General features: G+C 47.1%; 2 protein-coding genes across 4 annotated transcripts in view; both read right to left on the reverse strand.

Annotated features, from left to right (window-relative positions):
• The window catches only part of LOC149370516 (MAM and LDL-receptor class A domain-containing protein 1-like), a 197,706-nt gene that overhangs the window by 107,234 nt on the left and 70,504 nt on the right, over positions 1 to 19,968 (reverse strand). For all 3 annotated transcript variants that reach the window (XR_016285828.1, XM_089562058.1, XM_089562069.1), the window contains 6 exons: positions 18,031 to 18,139; positions 16,151 to 16,267; positions 13,586 to 13,725; positions 9,460 to 9,570; positions 8,138 to 8,354; positions 724 to 885 (listed from right to left, as the gene is read on the reverse strand). Coding sequence is in view for 2 of the 3 variants with exons in the window: in XM_089562058.1 (XP_089418184.1) it covers positions 724 to 885; positions 8,138 to 8,354; positions 9,460 to 9,570; positions 13,586 to 13,725; positions 16,151 to 16,267; positions 18,031 to 18,139 (856 nt within the window). In the remaining variant the exon portion in view is untranslated. The remainder of the gene's footprint in view (positions 1 to 723; positions 886 to 8,137; positions 8,355 to 9,459; positions 9,571 to 13,585; positions 13,726 to 16,150; positions 16,268 to 18,030; positions 18,140 to 19,968) is intronic.
• LOC149370517 (uncharacterized) lies at positions 2,894 to 7,065 on the reverse strand. The gene is made up of 2 exons (XM_089562080.1): positions 5,780 to 7,065; positions 2,894 to 5,696 (listed from the first exon to the last, which is right to left on the reverse strand). The coding sequence occupies exon 1, from the start codon at positions 7,030 to 7,032 to the stop codon at positions 5,800 to 5,802; it is 1,233 nt and encodes a 410-aa protein (XP_089418206.1). The 5' UTR covers positions 7,033 to 7,065; the 3' UTR covers positions 2,894 to 5,696; positions 5,780 to 5,799.

Consider the following 19,968-nt stretch of genomic DNA (forward strand, 5'->3'; position numbering starts at 1 on the left):
TTCAGTACGCGTTATTGAAAAACAAGTGGCTGAAATTAATACGGAGCCATCCATTACTGCTTGCCGCCTAGCTAATGGCAATACATGTGCTCTTAAAATGGTTAGTCAACTAATTCGCTTTTTTAGTGCATGCACCCACAGAGTATTGTAAGGTGTTCTCGTCTTTTAATACGTGTTTGCAAAAAGAGCGTGGATGGTCACCAAACACGTCCCACATAAGTATATGTTAAAACCTGCTCTTAACAATCCTCCCAGAGTGGCTGAAATTTTGTTCGTTTCGAATCGTTGCTTAACGCGGCCTACCTACTTTGGGATGTACAATGAAGAAAAGAATTGCAGTGGACTTTCAAGAAGATTTTTGTCGAATCAGATAGGATGACATTATAAGACAACTCAGGATCAAAGCGATGGTTTCCAGTCTTCGTTAATAAATGGTGTTTGCCTCACCATCTTTTAAATTTTATCATTGCCTGCGGGCAATTCTACCGTTGCATGTGCGTCGTGTAGGGGAATGAAAGTAATCGGCGAACATAAGAGAGGGAAGAAAGGGCAGCGATTCAGCGGCGGATAATACAGCAACTATATCTACAATGGACATTTATTTTTGCCCAAAGTAATTGATTGAAAACAGCGCTTTTTGAAACGATGCCCTCTCTTACGAAGGTGATTTTGCGAGTAAATAGTCAAATCAGAATATTGCACTACAAAGTTATTTCGACTTACCTTGCCCTTTCCGGAAGTAGAGGAGCGACAGAGTGGTGTAGTCGTCAGTGACGTGGAACAGAGGACTCAACAGCCCTACCGTCTTGACACGCTGGGAGGCTTCGCTGACGTCGTTGTTCGCTTTGCCAGTGGTTAAATCGAGGTAGGCAAACGTAGAGCGACCTGCAGTTCGCGGTGAGATATTTTCAGAGCGGCACAATGGAAGGACTACTTGGCGAAAAGCCATTCATTATAAAGAGCATGAACATGATCAGGAAGCGCATCGTGCGAAGCAGTTGTTCCTACTTTTCTTTTCATCCTTCCACTATTTCTGAAGACAGAAAAAGTGATCAGTTTGCGTTGAGTCTCAACGGTGATCTTCCTTAGTTAAGGGTGTGATCACCTGCAAAACGTCCTTCGGAACTCACTCAGTGATTTCTTGAACCTGCTGTATACTTCCACTGCATTAAGGTTAAAATCTGGAGAGGACAGTTAAGCTTCACGCGATGGGTGTAACACGATACCATTAATGGTGTAATGCCCTGACATGCGCAATTGGGGCATTCTCTAAATTACATTCATTGATCCCTGGCAGCCCTCATACCACGGCGCAGTGGTGCAGCGATTCAGCGATGCGCCACTTCCCTACGATGAGAGATGCTGCCATCGGTAGGTTTTCTGCGGCTTTGGTTGCTTTTCCCGATCAACCTGTTGAATCCAATAATCACTTTAACTGCCACTTACTGCGGTGGGTAGTTTGCTCACAATCTGAAGGGAAAGCTTTGAGGACGCAGCAAGGTGGCGTGACATAGCCAACCCGCCATGTAGGTTGCTTCTTGGGGATTTTTCGTGGATTTCCCGCTCCCGGCCAAAGACGCCCCCGCAAGCACGCCTTCGACGCGGGACCCTTAACTCTAAGGCGTTGAAGGTAATTTCGTGTACCACCACTAAAATGAGGGTGCAGTAGGGGGAGGCGGGGCCTAGGGTGTTGGAGACTGCAAATGACAGTAAAACTATTGCATGAGAACGAAAATATCAGGCGGGACAAGAAGTGGCATGTAGCACCGCACCGCAGCTTAGAGACGCGACCGCGTTGGATGCATTGCACCTTAGAGGCGCCATGTGGAGACAGGGATATTAAGGCGGAAGCCTTTAATGTCTCATCGTTGTAAGCAGCAGTTGTCGACAGAAAATGTCACGCTTTTCAATTGGTGGAAACGGTCGTGACGTCACAGTGCGCGAATTTCAAACGGGCCAATTGCACTTTGGCTAGTAACCATACAACCAATTGAAGGGATCGTATAGTGATGCTCCAAGTAAGGGACTGAGCTTAGTTAATTGCTTAATTACCCAATTAGCCTAATTAGCTTTACTAATCAGGCAATATAAATAAATAAAAGCGATTAAGAAATTGGTCGAGCTCAGGAATCGAACCCCGGTCTTCGGCGTGGGAGACGAACACGCTATCCACTCCGCCATGCCAGCTTTTTTTTTTTTTTTTTTTATTTATTGCCTGACTTCACACACACAAATACACAGATACAAATACACAAATACAAATACAGTACACATATACACTTACAGAGCGCAATGAGCAATAATTAACAACACTATCCGCCCGGGGGTGCGTGGCTTCGTCATATTAAAACTCCTTAAGCGTCACCAAAGGCTCGACTCTTTCGAGCCACTCGGGAGCTTCAGGAGCAAGTTTCTGAACTTCAATATACTTATGCATGCACTCCCGAAAATAGATCCGTGCTGGCCGTGCATCAGGATCGCAATGATATCCTGCCATTCTGGAGCGCCAAATACAATGGAGGCCCATTAGCATAATGAGGTCGAATGGTGTCCCATCCTCACTCTCTACAGGCAAGTACCGGATACCATGAGCGTCGAGCGGAAATTCCTTTTTTAAAGTCCGTTGCAAGATGTCCCAAAAGTATACCCCCTCCCAACAGTGCAAAAAAACGTGGTCTATTGTTTCTGGTTGTTTACAAATTAAACAATGTGATCCCCAAGGTAGAAATAACTGCTTCCTTTCCAAGAATTCCTTTACTGGTAGTGTTCCGGTATGTAATTTAAAGAAAAAAGTTTTTGCACTTGGCGGCACCTGCATCGCCTTCACACGCTTAAGTACGTCGCGTCCCTGGCCTCCATTGTATAAGGCCCTGTACATAGGTTGTGGAAGAACTACATCGCACAAATCTTTATACAACTTTTTCCTGCTAACAGAAGATAAATATTCATACGAAAATCGAACCGACAGGAATCGAACACTCGCGACAACCTCTCTAAAGTAACCAAAAATACGTCCCGAGAAACTTTCGGTTGTGACAACAAAGTCCGGCAGTGCATTTCCGAGCCTTAATTGGCACACAGTGCGCAAAAACGGATCGCTTACATCGCGCACAAAACAAAATCTGCTTACAATCTGCCGCAGAAATAAGTGTCCCAGACTGAGGCCGCCATCCTTCACCCGCCTAAACAAATTGGTCCGGCTGCAGCGTTCCCAGTCCGCAGCCCACACAAAAACGGCAAAGATCCGGTGCAGTCTCTGTACGTTCATCCTTGCACAATGCAACACTTGCATCACATACCACAGCCTAGACATAAAAAACAGATTGCACACTGTGGCCCTTGCGAAAATTGAAAGGTGTCGCCCTTTCCACCTTTCCACCTTTTCACGCGTGGCTTGCGTCTGTGCTTTCCAGTACGAATCGCTATCGCGATAACCGTCCAGTGGGACGCCTAAGTACTTTACTGGGGTCGTCACCCAGGACACGTTTGCAAAATTACCGGGCTTCGTTGGCCATTCACCGTGCCAAAGCCCCAGGGACTTTGACCAATTCACTTTACTACCGGTGATCTTGGTGAATTCTTTTACGCATGCCACGGCCTCGGTTATACCTTCCCGGTTCACTGTGAACACCGCGACATCATCCGCATAAGCCAGCAGCTTAACTTCTGCTGCCTGTAGCTGGAATCCTCGAATTTTTTCACTTTCTATGATATTCAAACACAACGCTTCAATGTAAATGCAGAATAGAAGAGGGCTGAGGGGACAACCCTGGCGCACCGAACGCTGCAGGCTAATGGGGGCCCCCAAACTCTTATTTACAATTAATCTTGTCGTGCAGCTCCGGTACGCCAAGGCCACTCCCTCGCAAATAATGGACCCTAAATTCACATGGTCGAGTATGCAGAACAGGATATCGTGCGAAACACAATCGAATGCCTTCTCAAGATCTAGCTGAAGGATGGCTACACAGCTATTTGTGTAATCACAACATTCCAGCACACACCTCGCTTTATGAATATTGGAAACAATAGAGCGTCCCTTGATCCCACACGTCTGGTGGGGACCGACTATATCCTGAATTACTGACTGTAGTCTACGGGCTAAAATCTTCATGAAAACTTTATAATCCACGTTTGTGAGGGCGATAGGACGATATGCTGTGACCTGCTTTAACTTTTCTGCGTCACCAGATTTAGGGATTAGCACTGTATGTGATTTACCATAAGACGGGGGCAATTCATTTTCTTTGTAGGCTTCGTTAAAAACTGCTGTCAGTACTGGCACTATTTCGTGTTTATATGCTTTGTAAAAAGCGGCGCTTAACCCATCAGGTCCAGGAGATTTTCCCAGGTTCAAATTTTCTATCGCTTGCTCGACCTCTGACGCAGTTATCGACAGCTCCAGCCTTTCTTTCTGTTCGTCATCTAATCGCGGCAAAGCGCCAAGAAACTTTTCCTTGAATGCGCTCACATCCACTTCTTGCTTTGCAAACAGCGCCTGATAATATTCAAGAAATGCCTGCTGGATATGCCCGCTTTCTCCAGATAACGCCCCGCCCCATTCAATCTGTTCAATGTGGTTTCGTTGAGCATGCGTTTTTTCCATTCCTAGCGCTCGTTTTGAAGGTGTCTCCCCATCAGCTATATCTCGCGCCCTAGCCCGCACCAGTGCGCCACGATAGCGTTCTTCTTCAAAGAGTTCAATCTTATTTTTTATTTTCCTAATGTCATCCATCCATTTTCCAGGCTCTTCGCTTTCTCTTTCGAGAAGTCTAGCTAGTAAAGATCTTAAATTGTCCTCCTCACGCTTCTCCTCTTGTCGTATGCAGCTTGACCTTTCGATTGCTGCTATTTTTATTTGTTGTTTGCAAAGTTCCCACTGCTGCCATACTTTCAGTTCCCCGCTCGGCTTCAATTTACTGATTTCTTCGTTGACTTTCCTGCTAAAGATGTCGTCTGTAATGAGCTTATTATTTAATTTCCACATCTCCCAAGAAAACTGATTTCCTCGTTTCTTTGTCCCTATCCCACACTGCACTAAACAATGATCCGAAAATGATACCGGTACTACATTGTAGCTACTGCATTTTGAAATAACGTTCGGTGACACATAAATGCGATCTAGCCGTGCATGGCTTGACCGTTGAAAATGGGTGAGTCTCACACAACGCTCGCCCTCTAAACACTCGGCCACATCATCGAGGTTGCACGTGTCTATAATTTCTGAGAGTACTTCAGTGCTTCTGTCCCTAAATGCCGTTGCACTGGTTTTGTCACAGCCTCTCAGGACGCAATTGAAGTCGCCCATTACGATCAGGCATTTCTCACAACTGAAGTGCTTTTGTACGCTTTGAAAAAACGCTGTTCTCTCATCCACCGCATTTGGGGCGTACACACAAATGATGCGCCAATATGTTTTGTCGTACAGGAGGTCAACCAAAACAAATCGACCCGAAGGACACGCCGTATATGCCTGAACCTCAAGTCCCGGTAAATTCTTTACAAAGATGACACAACCCGCAGACGTTCCTACAGCGTGGGCAACAACTGCAAAAAACCTAGACGTGAAACGTCTCACCATGTCCCCGGTCTGCTCTTCCCCGTCAATTTTCGTTTCCTGCACTGCCAGGACGTCAATGTCGTGCTCAGTTAAAAGGCGGTACACCTGGCTCTGCTTCTTCTTACTTGCCAGTCCCCTGACATTAAGTGTACCGACTTTCATGGGGAACGCATGAGCCATTTTAATGCAGAAGAAAGAGGCCGGGGATATGGTGCTTACCCTTCACGTCTAGCGCTTGGCTAGACGACATCATTGACACCGGAGCCATCCGGTGCTGGTGCCAGGCCTGGCAGCGGGGGCGGCTTGTCAAGGGCTCTCCTCTCCGTCGACACATTTGATCGTAGCCGAATGGACGACCGCCGTCCTTGGGTCGTTTTTGCCGGCGGCTCTTCGACGCTGGGGGCCTCCGCCTTGGCGTCTTCGGTTCCAGTCTGGGCGTGTGGCCGCTTCGCTGGGGCAGGGACGCCGGTCGTGCGGGCGCCGCTCTGGTCAAGGTTCTCCTCGGTCAGAGACGCTGGCTCGGTTTCTTGGAACGCTGGCACGCTTACTTCACCGCTCGACGCCTTCGTCTCCTTTCTAGTAGGTTCTGTCCCTTCAGGCTTGCGTCCGGCATCGCTGCTGGAGGGTCCCGAAGAGCCCGTCAATCCTGCTTGCGTTTCGGGTTCCTCTATGCCTTTCGCTGATTCTTCAGCCTCGACTACATCCATCAGGAGTTCCGCAGAGTCGTCTTTCGACGCCCCGCCCGTAGCCACCGCGTAAGTGCGGACACACTCATTATCCGCGTGGCCGTACCGCCGGCATTTCGTACAGCGGGGAACCTTGCATTCACGCCGCACGTGGCCTGTACCATGGCAGCGCAAGCACTGCATTGGACGCCCAGGCGCTACGACAAGAGCCAACTCTCCGGCGACACGTACCTGGTGTGGCAGGTCATCCACTTTCAAGCCGGGCTTCAACTTCAGTAGGACCGTTCTTGTCGTTGAGCTCTTGTCATTGACGCCTTGTATCCGCCACCGCTCACGCGTAACGTCGGTCACTTTGCCAAACGCCGCGAATGCCGTCCTGATGTCGTCGTCGGCCACACCGTGAAGCATCCAGTGTAGCCGCAGCTTTACCTGCTGGTCTTCCGGGTCGATAATGAGGCAGCGGCGTTTCTTAACTTGCAGCTCGTTGAAGGCGAGCAACTTCTTTGCTGCCTCCGTGTTCCGCAGGGTAACCGCCCACACGTGGTTGATTTGGTACGCCCCCAACGCGACCACGTCGGGGAGCATACCGGTCTCGGCCAGGGCGTCCCGGAAATCCTCGACCCTGAACGGCCTCGCTCGCACGTCGCCGTGAAGAAAAACGGTGTTGAAAACAACACGTCCTGTTGGCAGTGTCGGCAAAATAATCTGGTAATCCTTATCACCGCAGTCATCGATCCTGTTTCCGCGGCCGTCAAAGGCCGCTATCGCTGCTCCGCTGGAGCCCATGACCCTGCGATCCGTTCAGCTCGGCTGCCGGAAGCAGAAACCACTCCGCCATGCCAGCTCGATGGTTTGGAATGAACAAAGGCGCGTCTAGTGAATACGGTGGCTTCACTCACTCTCATCCTCCTCTATTCCCTTCCGGCGAGGTTTAGGTGTCCACCGACAAATGAGAGACAGACACATTTCCTTTCCTCAAAAACCAATTTACCGACGAGCGAGGCGTAGAACCGAATGGGCGATGGCGTTCTATGGACTCCCTGGCAGCGTTGCAAGACGCTCTCGCGTTCCACTCTTAGGGGCGAAGCTTAACATCTTAACCACACATCAGTGACCACACTTTAGGTCAAAAAAGTGCCCCCCTGAATTTTGACGGGTGTCCACCGAGATATGTGAGACAGTTACTGCGTAATTTCCTTTCCTCAAATAGAATTTTCATTTCCTTCATTACGGCTCCTCTTTATCTATCTTCTTTCACTCCCACCTCCCTTCCTCTACGGTGCGGTTCAGGTGTCCACCGAGATGATAGAGAATTACTGCGCCATTTCCTTTCCTCAAAAAGCGTTGCGTTCAAAGGGCAAGGCATCGCTCCGAACGGGTGGTGGAGTTCCGTGGACTCCCTGGCAGCGCTACAACGTGCTGTCGCATTCCACTCCTAAAGGCGAAGCTTAAGCGTCTTTAATTAGCAGTTAATTAGTATTAAGGTATTAATTAGTAATCAACAATTAATTAGTAATTTGCCATCACTTAGTAATTAGTACTCAAATATATGTGACGCCACCAGTGCCACAGAGACAGCGAAGGTGGTGCGGAAAACGCTTCCGCCTCTACCCACTTTAGACAGTCAAAGTGCCCCCTGAATTATTGCATTTGCTGGGCGGTAGCGCAGGGGGCACAACAGCGTCGGCCCAGCTAGGCGGGAGAGGATGTGGCGCCGCGGCACACGAAAGAAGGCACAGCGTATCGGTTGTCAATAAAGTCCCTTGACGATGATCAAAACAATTTAGCTAGCATTGGGTGTTCGTAATACGCGTGATACGTAAACGTTACGAGATCTTTTTGTCCATTCACTTTGATGTGCTTGTATTTAGAAGGCACGTAAAAATCATACCTTGAACACGTGGCCAATCTGGCCGTACCCAACGGCTCTCAAGTCGTCCGGGTCCGACGAGCCAGCGGAAGTCTTCTTGGAATTTGTTCACGTAGCCGCACAGGCCGTCAGAGAAATCACATTCCGCAGGATGTGGGCACGGCTCTGGCCGCAACACTACGTCGTCCAGGCTGACTGACTGGCTCGGGTCGTTCAAGAATTTTGCACGAAAGAGCACCTGGTACAACGAGGAACCACTGAGATCGAGGGCCAGCAAATCAGAGTAAAAAAACAGCGTTTCAATAGGAAACCATAGACAAAACAACCCTGTCTCTTCTTTGTCAGCTGCGGTACATTACAAAAGCCCCCCCACTAAAGCGGTGCGCTACTGGAGCACTGTAGGCCTTAGTGTCTTTCTATGAGTACAAAGTGGAGATCTTATCTTTCTGTTGAGCACGACGCGCTCATGAACATTCGCACGAGCTTCAGAAACGATGTGGTAAACCTCTTTTTCCTTTCGTTCCTTTCTCAACCTTATTATCTATCTGCCTGCAATAATGCGCGCGATATAAGGTCACGCCTAGTTAAACCCTGGCTCACCTTCAATTCTGTCCTCTCTCTCTCAGTCCGAGCAATTTTGCCTTACTAATTTTCCTTCAAATGAGATCTCAAGTGTCCAAAGTGTCGCCAATTCATTCTTTTTACCTAGGAGTTTTTTTAAGCTTTAATTATAGTACTATCATACCCTTAATTTTTCCCAGGCGAAGTCCGGAGTTTATAAGTGTTTTCTTGGAATTGCGAAGCAGGATCTTTTACTACCTACATTTTGCAATATAGCCAAAATCAATAGTAGATGTAGCTTGAACGCACAACGCTTCAGTGCCTCAGTAAACACAACTCACGTTTAGCTGTATCCGTGAGGCTCTAGTTCACGTATAACGAAAAGTTGTTTATTTATCGTTCATAGTGATATCAATCTAAATATACCACAGTGGAACTTTCTTGTGTGCTCGCCTCGTGTTAAGCAGGTTGTTATATGGAGCACGTTTTATACAAAATATATGTTATTTAGCGGCTATCAAATATGTCGGAGATCACCCACACAATATTAGTTGTGAACAAAAAAGAATTTATATTACAAAATGCGTGATCTGAAGCATTGTACTGCGGAAATAATTTGTAGCGCACATATGAGTGCTCCCATAGTGGAGCATCTTCACGGTTGTACTTATGTTTGTTTAAAAAATTACTGGTGATAAAGTTTATTTCTTCTGAGTGGCTTCTATCTCTCCGAGCAGGTTTGAGTAATTTTGAAATAAAACAAAAAGAGTAAAATAATTCACCTTGAAGTTCCTTTCTTGCACTATCTGAGTTCGCGCCAACATCCATTCGGGTTCCGGGTACGAAGGGTTTTTCCAGATAACTTGACTCTTCCCATTCACCACCACTTCCACCTTTGGGACAAATAAAAGCACTCATCAGAAGAGCCGCTGATTTTTTAAAAAAAAAGATAAAGAGTGTCTGGCGGCTGCAAAGCGTCATCGTAATTTGCAGAGCATGTGTACCAGCTACAGAAATTGTCACTTCGTCATCTTATTTTGTCAATAGCTTGAGACTGCCGCATCCTCCTAACCTATGGAGAGCCAGTGACGCAGCCACGAGATAGTTTTTTCTCTCTTTCCCCGTGTGTGCGCGTGCGCGTGCGCGTGCGTGCGCGTGCGCGTGCGTGTGTGTGCGCGTGCGCGTGCGCGTGTGCGTGTGCGTGTGCGTGTGTGCGTGTGTGTGCGTGTGTGTGTGTGTGTGTGTGCGTGTGTGTGTGTGTGTGTGTGCGTGTGTGTGTGTGTGTGTGTGTGCGTGCGTGCGTGCGTGCGTGCGTGCGTGCGTGCGCACGTGCACGTGTCGTTTGATGCTTTACAGTTACAAGATGCCCGGTCGACCCGCCTTACAATCGACAGTCTTGTACGAGAAGCCGCGAAAATAATTCCCTTCCTGCGCTACGTTCAAAAGCAAATACACAAGCTCTCACCCGAGTGAGTACACAGTTCTCGAGATATGAAGAGTGGTAGCAGGAGGTACTTCATAACACCAAGAAGCACTATCACGCGTCTTATGCACCAGTACGGGCTTGAAACGGGCTTCAACATAAAAAGGATGAAGTTAAAGGTAACGACAAGAATAATGCACCTCGAGCTGCCATGCCAAGACTGCCGGCTTTATTTCATTTGCTGTTTCATGGGGTCTAACTCCTCAAAGCGACTTATGCTTTGAGGGGCGCCGTAGTGGAGGACTCGGTAAATTTCGACCACCTGGAGTTTTTTTAACGAGCACTGACATCGCACAGTACACTGGCCACTAGAATTTTTCCTCCATTGAAATGCAACCTCCAAGGCCGCGATCGTGTCCGCGTCTCTCCGGTCAGCAGCCGAGGCCTGCTTTCCAGTTCACTGCCCTTCACTACGCAAAGAGGCAGTCCGTAATCATAAATGATTTTTTTTTCAAATATTTCTTCCTGTTTTTCTTCGTGATTTTTTATCAGGGACCACTAGCTTTATGGATATTTTACCACGAGATACAAAGTTGGCGCATGTAGACAGCCGTCGGGAGGAAGCACCCGAACAAACTGGTTTGGAGGCTCAAGAACAGGTTTCCTTTTAATGCCTGGTCATCGTGCGAATGTAGTCTGTAATCGTGCGAGGGCCATCTCGACGTCCTAGCGTTCTAGCACACGGCTCGTGTCGTCTTTCAGCACTAGAGAAGGCAGTTCCCGAGCTACATGCCTGCGATTGAAGTCTCGGGCCTGCTGTATACCTTGTAGGCCTTGCTCCAATCTGTCACCCGGTCAGGTGATGACTGTCGGGGGTTCTCTCTGTTTTGAGCTCTTGGAAGGCCCATTTCCGGGTACGTGACAGCAAAAAAAAATGCATTCCTCATTTTAAGACAGCAACCGTCTTGAAAAAAACATGAGAACCAACTAACGGGCGAAATCCTTGAAGCCACCTGCACATCTCAGGACTTAAGGAAGGTTGCCTAAGCACCCCATCTATCTCATTATCTGAAAAAGGACTCACCTTTTTCTCTGACTTTATCTCATTTTACCTCGTTTTTAGCTGCACACTTCACATCTTGTGTTTCCGTTCTAGCCGTGTTAATTGTTGGCGCTCACCCTTCGTATCACTAATATTTTTGTCGCCTTCTCAGTTTTTTTAGCCATTTCGCGCCCTACGATCTGTTTTTCCATTTTTTTCTATATTTTTATCATTCGCGCACACTCAACCCTGTTTTTCTATTCAATTTTTTTCCGCATGTCATTAGTGCTTCATTTCATGGAACTCATTGTATAGTGTGATTCTTGTTACTTTTTCATACCCTGGACATCGTGTGGGTTCCAGTTCGATCGCGCACCTAGATTACTGCACCTGGTGGACTTTTGCCTGGTGTGTGTTTATGAATGCGGGTTCAGTTTTGTTCAAATAAAAGTTGGCAGCTCAGTGCTCTGTACTGTCTTCTCCTTCTTCCTGTGTTGTGTTCGCGCTGCTCATACATATGGATCGCAACCAACTAGCCCGGCAGCTGGTGTTATTCAGAATACATTCACTGACTCAGTAACATGGTAGCATAACGTAAACTTGCGCACCCTTAATGTCAGGGGATTGCCACCGTTTAAAATTCAAAACTGTAAAAAACCTGCAAAGACAAGTAATTTGCTTTTTTTTTTGACAGCCGCTGTTAGCTCTAGTGCATAAATAAACATGGCTTCAAAGCTGATTGCGCCAAGTCACCATAGATATGAACTGAAAATCCAGAACGAAATTTCAGACGACCCCTCAGCTCCACTTTAAAGTTATGACGGAAAAGCGTTGAAGATGGGTCCCTTCAGAAGCCTGGTGACCTCGTTGCATATAACTTTCCAAGCACGGACACTGTTTTTTATTTTATTCTATGTTATCTTAATTTTTTTAAATTTGTTTTTGTTTCATTTTTCAATTATAACTCGAAACCGTTAAGGAGCGCGTGTCGCAGAAATCCCTGTGTCGCCGACACAGGGATGCCGCAAGTTCATGTGACCTATGTGGCAGGGATGCCACATAGGTCACGTGAACTTGCGGCGTAGTCACAACCTGTCCACCTGATAGTGAGAAAACTGCCCATCGTGACAGGTGGCAGTTAATGACTGGTCGCTCGGGGAGAGCAACCTTTGTCGCAGAAGGCCCGCCGGAGGCAGCACCTGCCACCGCAGGGCAGTGGCTTATCGTATAACCGCATCACCACTGCTCCAGAAATGATACGAGGGCTCCCAGGGACCTTTGTATATGAACTAGAGAATCATCAATTCTCTATATATAGAAATTAGCCGACTGCGCTATTGCGTCATACACTTGAGGCGGAGCTTATGTGTACGGCCAATTTTTTTTTATTATTTCTGACCACATACATGACTCCCGTTAACCAAATAGAACGAATGTTCCTTGGCGGTTGAGTGTTCCGCGCCGGCTTACGATCCACGAGCTCTACGATTTTTTTCAGCGTGATCGATTTTCTTTCATCTGAGGCGCAAAGTAATGATTGTAGAATGACTTTACAACCTTGTAGACCAATTAAGAATTGTGTAGTGACGTCATCACTGCTGTACACTGGAGGTGTTGGAATTACCCGTTCCTGGTCAAATCGTTGATAGCTTGAAACACGTCCTTTATTGAAAGCCGTAACGTATACATGGCTCGAGGCATCTGTGCGGGTATATGGCTCCAAACTTTTCACGTTGGCTGAGGCTGGTATTGCTTAAGTCGTCGCCGACTGCCGTGAAGCTTGATGCTAAGTCGTCTGCAACAAATTCTTCAAGCTTTTGCCCAAAGCAAAGAGACAGCCGGGCTGTTTCGGGTTACTGGCATGAATCAGTCACTATAAGTTGCTGGGCGAAGAGCACTTTGAACGTACGCGAGCTTTCTTCCATGAAGCTTGGAGTACTGGGCATTCCGCGGCATTCCATGGAGGCCGCCGCCGTGACTCAGTGGTTCTGGCACTTGGCTGCTGACCAGAAAGACGCGGGTTCGATCCCAGCCATGGTGGTCTATTTTCGATAGAGGAGAAATTCTACTTGCCCGTGTACTGTGCGATGTCACTGCAGCTTAAAGAACTTCAGTTGGGAGAAATTTCCGGAACCCCTCACTACAGCGTCCCTCATAGGCTGAGTCGCTATAGGACGTTAAGCTCCCTTAAGTTATCAAACCCGACAATAGGGTTCGGTGACTCCGGACTGCGGTATCAAAGGCACATTCCTTCATCACTGTCATTGTTCTAAAACTTCTGTTAATGACGCGGTTGCAACGTCACGGCCCTCTTGACCAATGGGGATTTTCCTGACAAGCTATCGCCAACTACGACGCAGGGTTCTCCGCTGAAAGAGAGACTTAAGACTATCGCATTAATATAAACGGCCGTGGGCGTTTTGTTCCCAATAAACATGCTCACCTGAAGTTGGGAGCCAGTCTTTCCTTTTGATTTGTACCAGAATTCCAGGCACCTGGGCTCCGTCTGGCCTTGCCACTCTGGGCTCGCGAGCTCAGCGCCAGCAGGTGACGAAGCCGGTTGCGTCGCAGTCATGAAGTAAACTGGAAGCCCAACAAGCAAGAATATTTCAAGCAGACTTCGAGCCTTGCTCACACCGTATTCAGAATGCAATACTTCTAGCTCTGATACACAGAACTTTACCAATGAATGGCAGTTTATCAATATTCCTTAAGATAAAAGTGCCCAATAGCTGCATCTTACCGGTGCTCATCCATGGGGAGGCTAACGAAGAGGAGCTCTGAAATACCTTCAGAGGAGAGCATATCAACTCTCTCTATTACTACATTGTGTTGTCATGAACACCTGTGTAAAATAAAACACTTTTACAGGGGGTGGAGAACCCACAATAGCGCGAGAAAGTTCGCGAGCCTTTCTCGGCGAATTTTTGCGAGAAGGCAACCGTAGCGGGGGTCGACAGGAAGTCAGATGGGCTTATGAGATTAAGAAGTTTGCGGGGATGTGCTATACGCAGCTGGCAAAGGACACCGTTAATTCGAGAGGAATGGGAGAGGCATTTGCCCTGCAGTGGGCGTAGTCAGGGTGATTATGATGATGACACGGAAGTTTCTGTCGGCCATTCTGGCAAAGTGGCTGCAATGCGGCCGCCCAGGTCAACCAATTGCAGAAAATCTGGGCAATCAATTAGAGCTTGCGTGGCCGCCACTACCTGGCGCGTGGCGTATGACCCCGAAATTCACCGCAAAAATTTCAAATTTTGGTACATTCCATTGACTTTTTTACGCAGTCGGAATTAGTAAACGAGTGCGCAGGAAGAAATTTGGACGCCAGGTTTTTCAGCGACGAAATGAAAGCGATTATAGTTACCACAGTCGCGCAGAATTTCTTTAGACTCTGCAGTGTGCTGAAAAGACAAGTTTAAAATATCCGCAATTCGTAACCCGGTGTTCCCACCAGCGGTCAACAGATGGCCTAGTATCTGATTGCCCAAACAAGCTGAGAACTCCTGAAACTCAGGCCCGAATTTTCGAGACGAATGTAGCCTTACACGACAAAAATCTTGCTTCGACAGAGCTGATGTCAAGCGCAAGCTAGTGCGCACCAAGCAGCAACCGTTGTTTCGGTCCATGGGCCGCTTAGCTACCAATGCATATTTTTTTGTTGTTGCGAACAGTATTGCGAGCAAGAGGTTGAATCTTGCTTATTTAGCTATGTTCTGGATGCTGGTGCACACAGGCGGTGCCACCATGCGTCCCTCAGCCGATACTAAAGTGACGCACTAATAAAAGATACGAGATATATTGAAGCATGGATGATTCGACGGCAATGACGTGATCGTCAGTCGGAGCGTAGAAGCGTTAAAGTCTATGGGCAATGGCAGCTTTATGGAAAAGTATGCAAAGTTGCGAAGGTCATCTAGGTGGCCGAACGCTTCACTAACGCCACAATGCGGCGAGAACAACGCATACGGACGGCGCTCAAAACACGCCTCTCATCTGGTTGGGGCTTGTTTGACGACAGCGGCGAGCGCGATCAAAAGGCCACAGCTATAGAAAGTGCTAAGCCAACCATGAAAGGCCTTTCATTAGGACTTCCACTATCGACGACGAGATAGACATTATTTTTTTTTCTCTTCCCGAAACACCGTGCATAAGCCTGCCCCACTAATATGCAACTTGCAGGAAGTACACAAGTAGAGTTAGGTCCAACGGTGCGTTACTATGTGCCACGAGAACCGTCAGATATGGGCATCACCCGCTGTAAGAACTTGCTTGGTTCCTCGGAAGAAAGGCGCGCATTATATAGTGCACTCTTCTTTTGCCGCTTGGCAACAGGCAAAGAGAAACCCAACTCGGGATTTGATGTGGTGTGTGCTAAGAATTCTTCGCCGAAGCTATCGTTTTTCTCGAATAGTTGCACTGAACGAAGCAGCTAGGTGTCAGAATATACGAGGCACGAGCCAACGCCTTCACCTGGCTTCTGCAAGAGCCTTTATTTACATGCTAAAGTTAATATGCTAATTGGGAGATGAAGCCATAACTTGGTCCGGTGTAAGAAGTGTGTTGGACTAGCTCGATTTTGCAGCGCTAGGTCAAACTAGCGCTGCAACTGCAGGGGCTTAATTTCTATTTTAATGAGTAAGTTGTTCCAAACGCAGAAATGAAGGCAGCTGGCTGCCTTATTTTGTAAATATCAAACGAAGTTAACATACTTGCTTAATGAAAAAAAAATAACACTTACAATGCAACAAATATAACAATGGCATCCGCTTCATTCGAGCTCAGAAGATGGCGGGCTCAAGAATAAATATGACAACTTTGAGTCGCGCTGATATACTGGTAAGTCACTATTTCGCAGTGTATGCAAAAATGCCAGTTAAGGCTATGACATTTTTTCTTCTGAATACAGGCGCTTCGTACACAACACGCTCCTATGCATGCACTCTTGAGGCGCGCAGCGGTTTATGTTTGTTCCAGGAAGAAAGATACTGAACACACTTCGACGTACCGGAGTTGAGAGGTCCGGATGAACCTTCTTCAACGATAGAAGCACTTTGTTTTTCTTCTCGCCGCCAGCCATTGGCTGCGCTCCATGTGCACGTGTCGAACTCAAAGTCGCAGTACCCTGCAGATGTAAGAATATTATATGCCTGAGGCAAACTAATATAGTAAATTTATAAAATTCATTCCGAAACGCCAATTTTTGCCCAGCAAACTCTGGAACCTCCGAACTTGTGAAACTTGCTGTTAGAGAGGAAAAAAAGGCCATTTACCAGATCACTGTATTCAAACGTGAGCTCATTAGCAGTACGTAGTGAAGATTTGTACTTCATAGCACTATTTCAGTTATCACAATAAAAGCCGCTGTAAGAATTTACAAAACTAAACGGAAACTATTCTTGCAGCCCTTAGCGTGGTGCTGATATTATATGAAACTGCCAGTGAAACGAAAGTATGATGGTGCTTCGGTCTGAAGAAACAATGTGAAAGCAACCACGTGCCTCATGAATGACACTATTTTTACCGGCTCACTCTCGTAGATGTCCGGTGTTGTTAAAACTGAAAACATGCAATACTCTGTGCGAGGTCGGATTTCTCATCAGACGTTTATGGCTTGTTAAAGAAAAAACAACTGGTCATACCTAGATATATTTCGAATGACTGCGATTGCATGGGGAGTTTCACCATATTCCCACTGCCTGCATTAAGGCAACACTACAAAGAAACAGTATGAAAAATTTCGTGTCAGCAGTTGTTCAGCTTAGCTCTTAGGCTCCACAAGAATTTTCAGCAGGAGAGGAGAAAGCGAAAGCTGAAGAAAGGCAGAGAGGAAAAGCTCATTTACCTCACGTTTGAGTCGTCTCTGAATGAAGAAATTTCTTGTGCGCTAGCAGGGAATAATATCCGAATCAACGTCGGCTCATTACCAACGACCAGTTCTGTAGCAGAGGAAGCGGCAGTATCTCTTATACCTATGTCAGGCATTTAAGTATTCGTTCCGCCATGCAAGCGTTTTCTCTCCACCTTAAGAAAGCTTATGCTAGTTGGAAATGCAACACAAAAGAGACGGATTGTGGCGCCTGTTCTTTCTACGTCTGTCATCTATTTGACCTGTTTTCTTCAAGATGCTGTACCAACTAGCTCAATTGTCGGTATTACAAAATTTATGCTGTCTTGAGAAGTTTACTTGGACGCCGTAGGTAGCCTGAGGCTAGCCTCAAACATCATTACATGATTACACTGTTATATGGCAGTCATAAGGGCAAATGAACTACAACAAAACAGGAGTAGTCCAACTTTTGCAGCGAACGCTTTCAGAAATATAAAAGCAGGAAATCCACCTTGATCAATCTTGGAAACATACGTCCGCCGAACATGCAACCTAACGACGAGGAATGCAAGGGTTTATTTTGCACCCTCCTGTATTAGTACTAGCATACTCAAAATTTTCTCATTGGAGTTAGTAAAAAAATTAGGATCTTCACTACACACTACCAATACAGTCCACACAATTCTATGGCACTTTCGATTCGCGTGTTGATACCCGATTTTAGCATATATAATGAGCTCGAGCCCTTTGAATGGCTGTTGAGCTGAACCTCCGCTGGTGCTTCTCTATTTTCGGGCACTCTGCCGCTCATTAATATTCAGTGCAATAGAATCATGAAGAAATGTCATGCGTAAATTATACAAGCCGACATAAAGCCAGTCTTTTGGCCTGCCGACATTCTAAGCAGTAAAATTCCTAACGCTCTTTGTCAAAACATTGGCGTTCTGCATTGAATTTTGTCCGACACAAGAATGAAAGCACCTGCCTTCAGGTATAGGAGTTAGATAGCATGACTCTACGTAACATAGAAAGACACTTGGATCCGCAGCCACTCTCACCTTCTCCGTCGGTTAGTACGTCGCACGCCCCAGGCGTTAGCTTCAGAGCGCTAAGGGCCACGATAGCACCTTTTCGCATGAAGGGAGCATTTGTCACAATGAAGGTGAGCTGCAGAAACAATGAAAACCGTAGGGCGGCAGTCGACACAGTTTGTAATTATTTACTACAAACAATCAAAACAGCAGCGTTGGTATGGACAAAACAGTACGAAACATACGCAAAAAAATCGGCAGAGACAATTATGACTGTACGCCGCCGCGGTGGCTCAGCGGTTATGGTGCTCGGCTGCTGACCCAAAAGACGTGGGTTCGATCCCGGCCGCGGCGGCGTGCTATATCACTAGTGCACGATGAAAACTTTATCATGTGTGCGTGAACTAGAAGTCGTCAGCAGCTGTGCGACCGGATGCCTCGACTGTACCAAGCTTTGATCTTGCAGTAAAATCGTAACGCTCTTTTTATTGTGTATATATACGGCCTTTCACTGGCTTGCTGAATTGAACCAAGTTGCATACTGGCTATCTCTGCTCAGGCAGTGTCGCACATCTTGCAAAAGACCAGCAGAAGACACTGATGGGGCGGTGAGCCGTGGGGCGCACGTGCTTACTTTCGTCGTTGTATTGCCAATCCGCGCCGTCATAAGGCGCTGACTAGTCGGCCGATCGACGCTCGAGCGATATTTTTAAGGTGAAAGCCTGTAATGCCTCATATTGTGGTGCCCAAGGAATGTTAGCAAGTGTGTCCGCATTTCGCTGTCTCTATACTTAAAAAGAAACTGTCTCGAGGTTGGGAATCAGACCACGGCCTTTGGCGTTTGAAGTGGAGACGCTACCACTCTGCCACGAAGGCCCAGGGTTTGAGCCTGAATAAAGGCGCATCTAGTGAATGCATCGGTTTCATAAATAAAATAAAAGACATAAATAAATAAAAATACAAAAAACACACAAAAATAAGAAATGTAATAAGAAATGAAAATAAGGAAAGAAACAAAAATAACAAATAAATCAAAAGAAATACGAAAAATAAACAACAAATTAAAAAAAACAGTGCGCAAGGAAACGCTTTCGCCTTGCAGCCCTTTATACAGCCACAGTGCCCTCTGAATTTTTGAAAAATGTGGCCGACTGTGCATGCAATAGTTTTCCACGAGCTAATGAAAGCCACAGCGTCCTACTTCGTTCCGGGTGGCCTCCACGCGCGTACGACAACACTCGGAACGCTGTACGACGAACGCTTGCATCCCAATCTTGATACAAAAATCTAGGAAGACATACAGCTGAAGGTGTATAAGCTGTCGGTCCGAGTCCGAGTCGCAAGATAGGCTGCAACTCGACGAATACATAGCAGCTATACGCAACGAGAAATCGTATGACACCGCACGGAACGCCAATATTAGTAGGAAAGCTGAGAAAATTGGTGCCACCTGGAGGTCGGCCAGTGGCTAGTATATATAGGCGAACGACATGTATAAGATTGTATGAAGTGGTGGCTTGAAGACGTCACCTTACTTTTTTTTTTATGCGAAGCATATTACTAGAGCTACACTACAGCCCGTCGAGCGCGGCGGTGGAGCTACCATTGGGCACGTGACGCCACGTGACAACATGACGTCACAGCAGAGGAGAGATGGGCTGCCGGCTCGCGCGGTCGGCCGCGGCGGTGGAGGCTCCACATCAGAGGCGCTGCAGCTGACCACATGACGCTACAGCAGCGGTATAAAGCTGAGCTTGCCTCGCTCTCCGGGCACTTACGAGGCGGCCAGGTGTTGGGATGCCGCATAGAACCAGGGCTGATTTGAACGAGAAGCGAAAGCTTCAGCGTGCCACAGAGACCGATGAAGAGCGGGATGAACGTCAACCAAGGAAAGCCATGTATTACCAAGCCTAGCCATCAATATGCTTCGCATCTGACTAGGCTTAACCTTAGCTAAGCCTCAGC

This window comes from Amblyomma mixtum, chromosome 1, assembly GCF_055824585.1.
Source record: "Amblyomma mixtum isolate Tamu chromosome 1, ASM5582458v1, whole genome shotgun sequence".
NCBI classification, from domain to species: domain Eukaryota; kingdom Metazoa; phylum Arthropoda; class Arachnida; order Ixodida; family Ixodidae; genus Amblyomma; species Amblyomma mixtum.

What these genes read in the sequence shown, in the direction of transcription:
- LOC149370517 (XM_089562080.1), bottom strand. Translation starts at nt 7,032, where the DNA reads ATGGGCTCCAGCGGAGCAGCGATAGCGGCCTTTGACGGCCGCGGAAAC.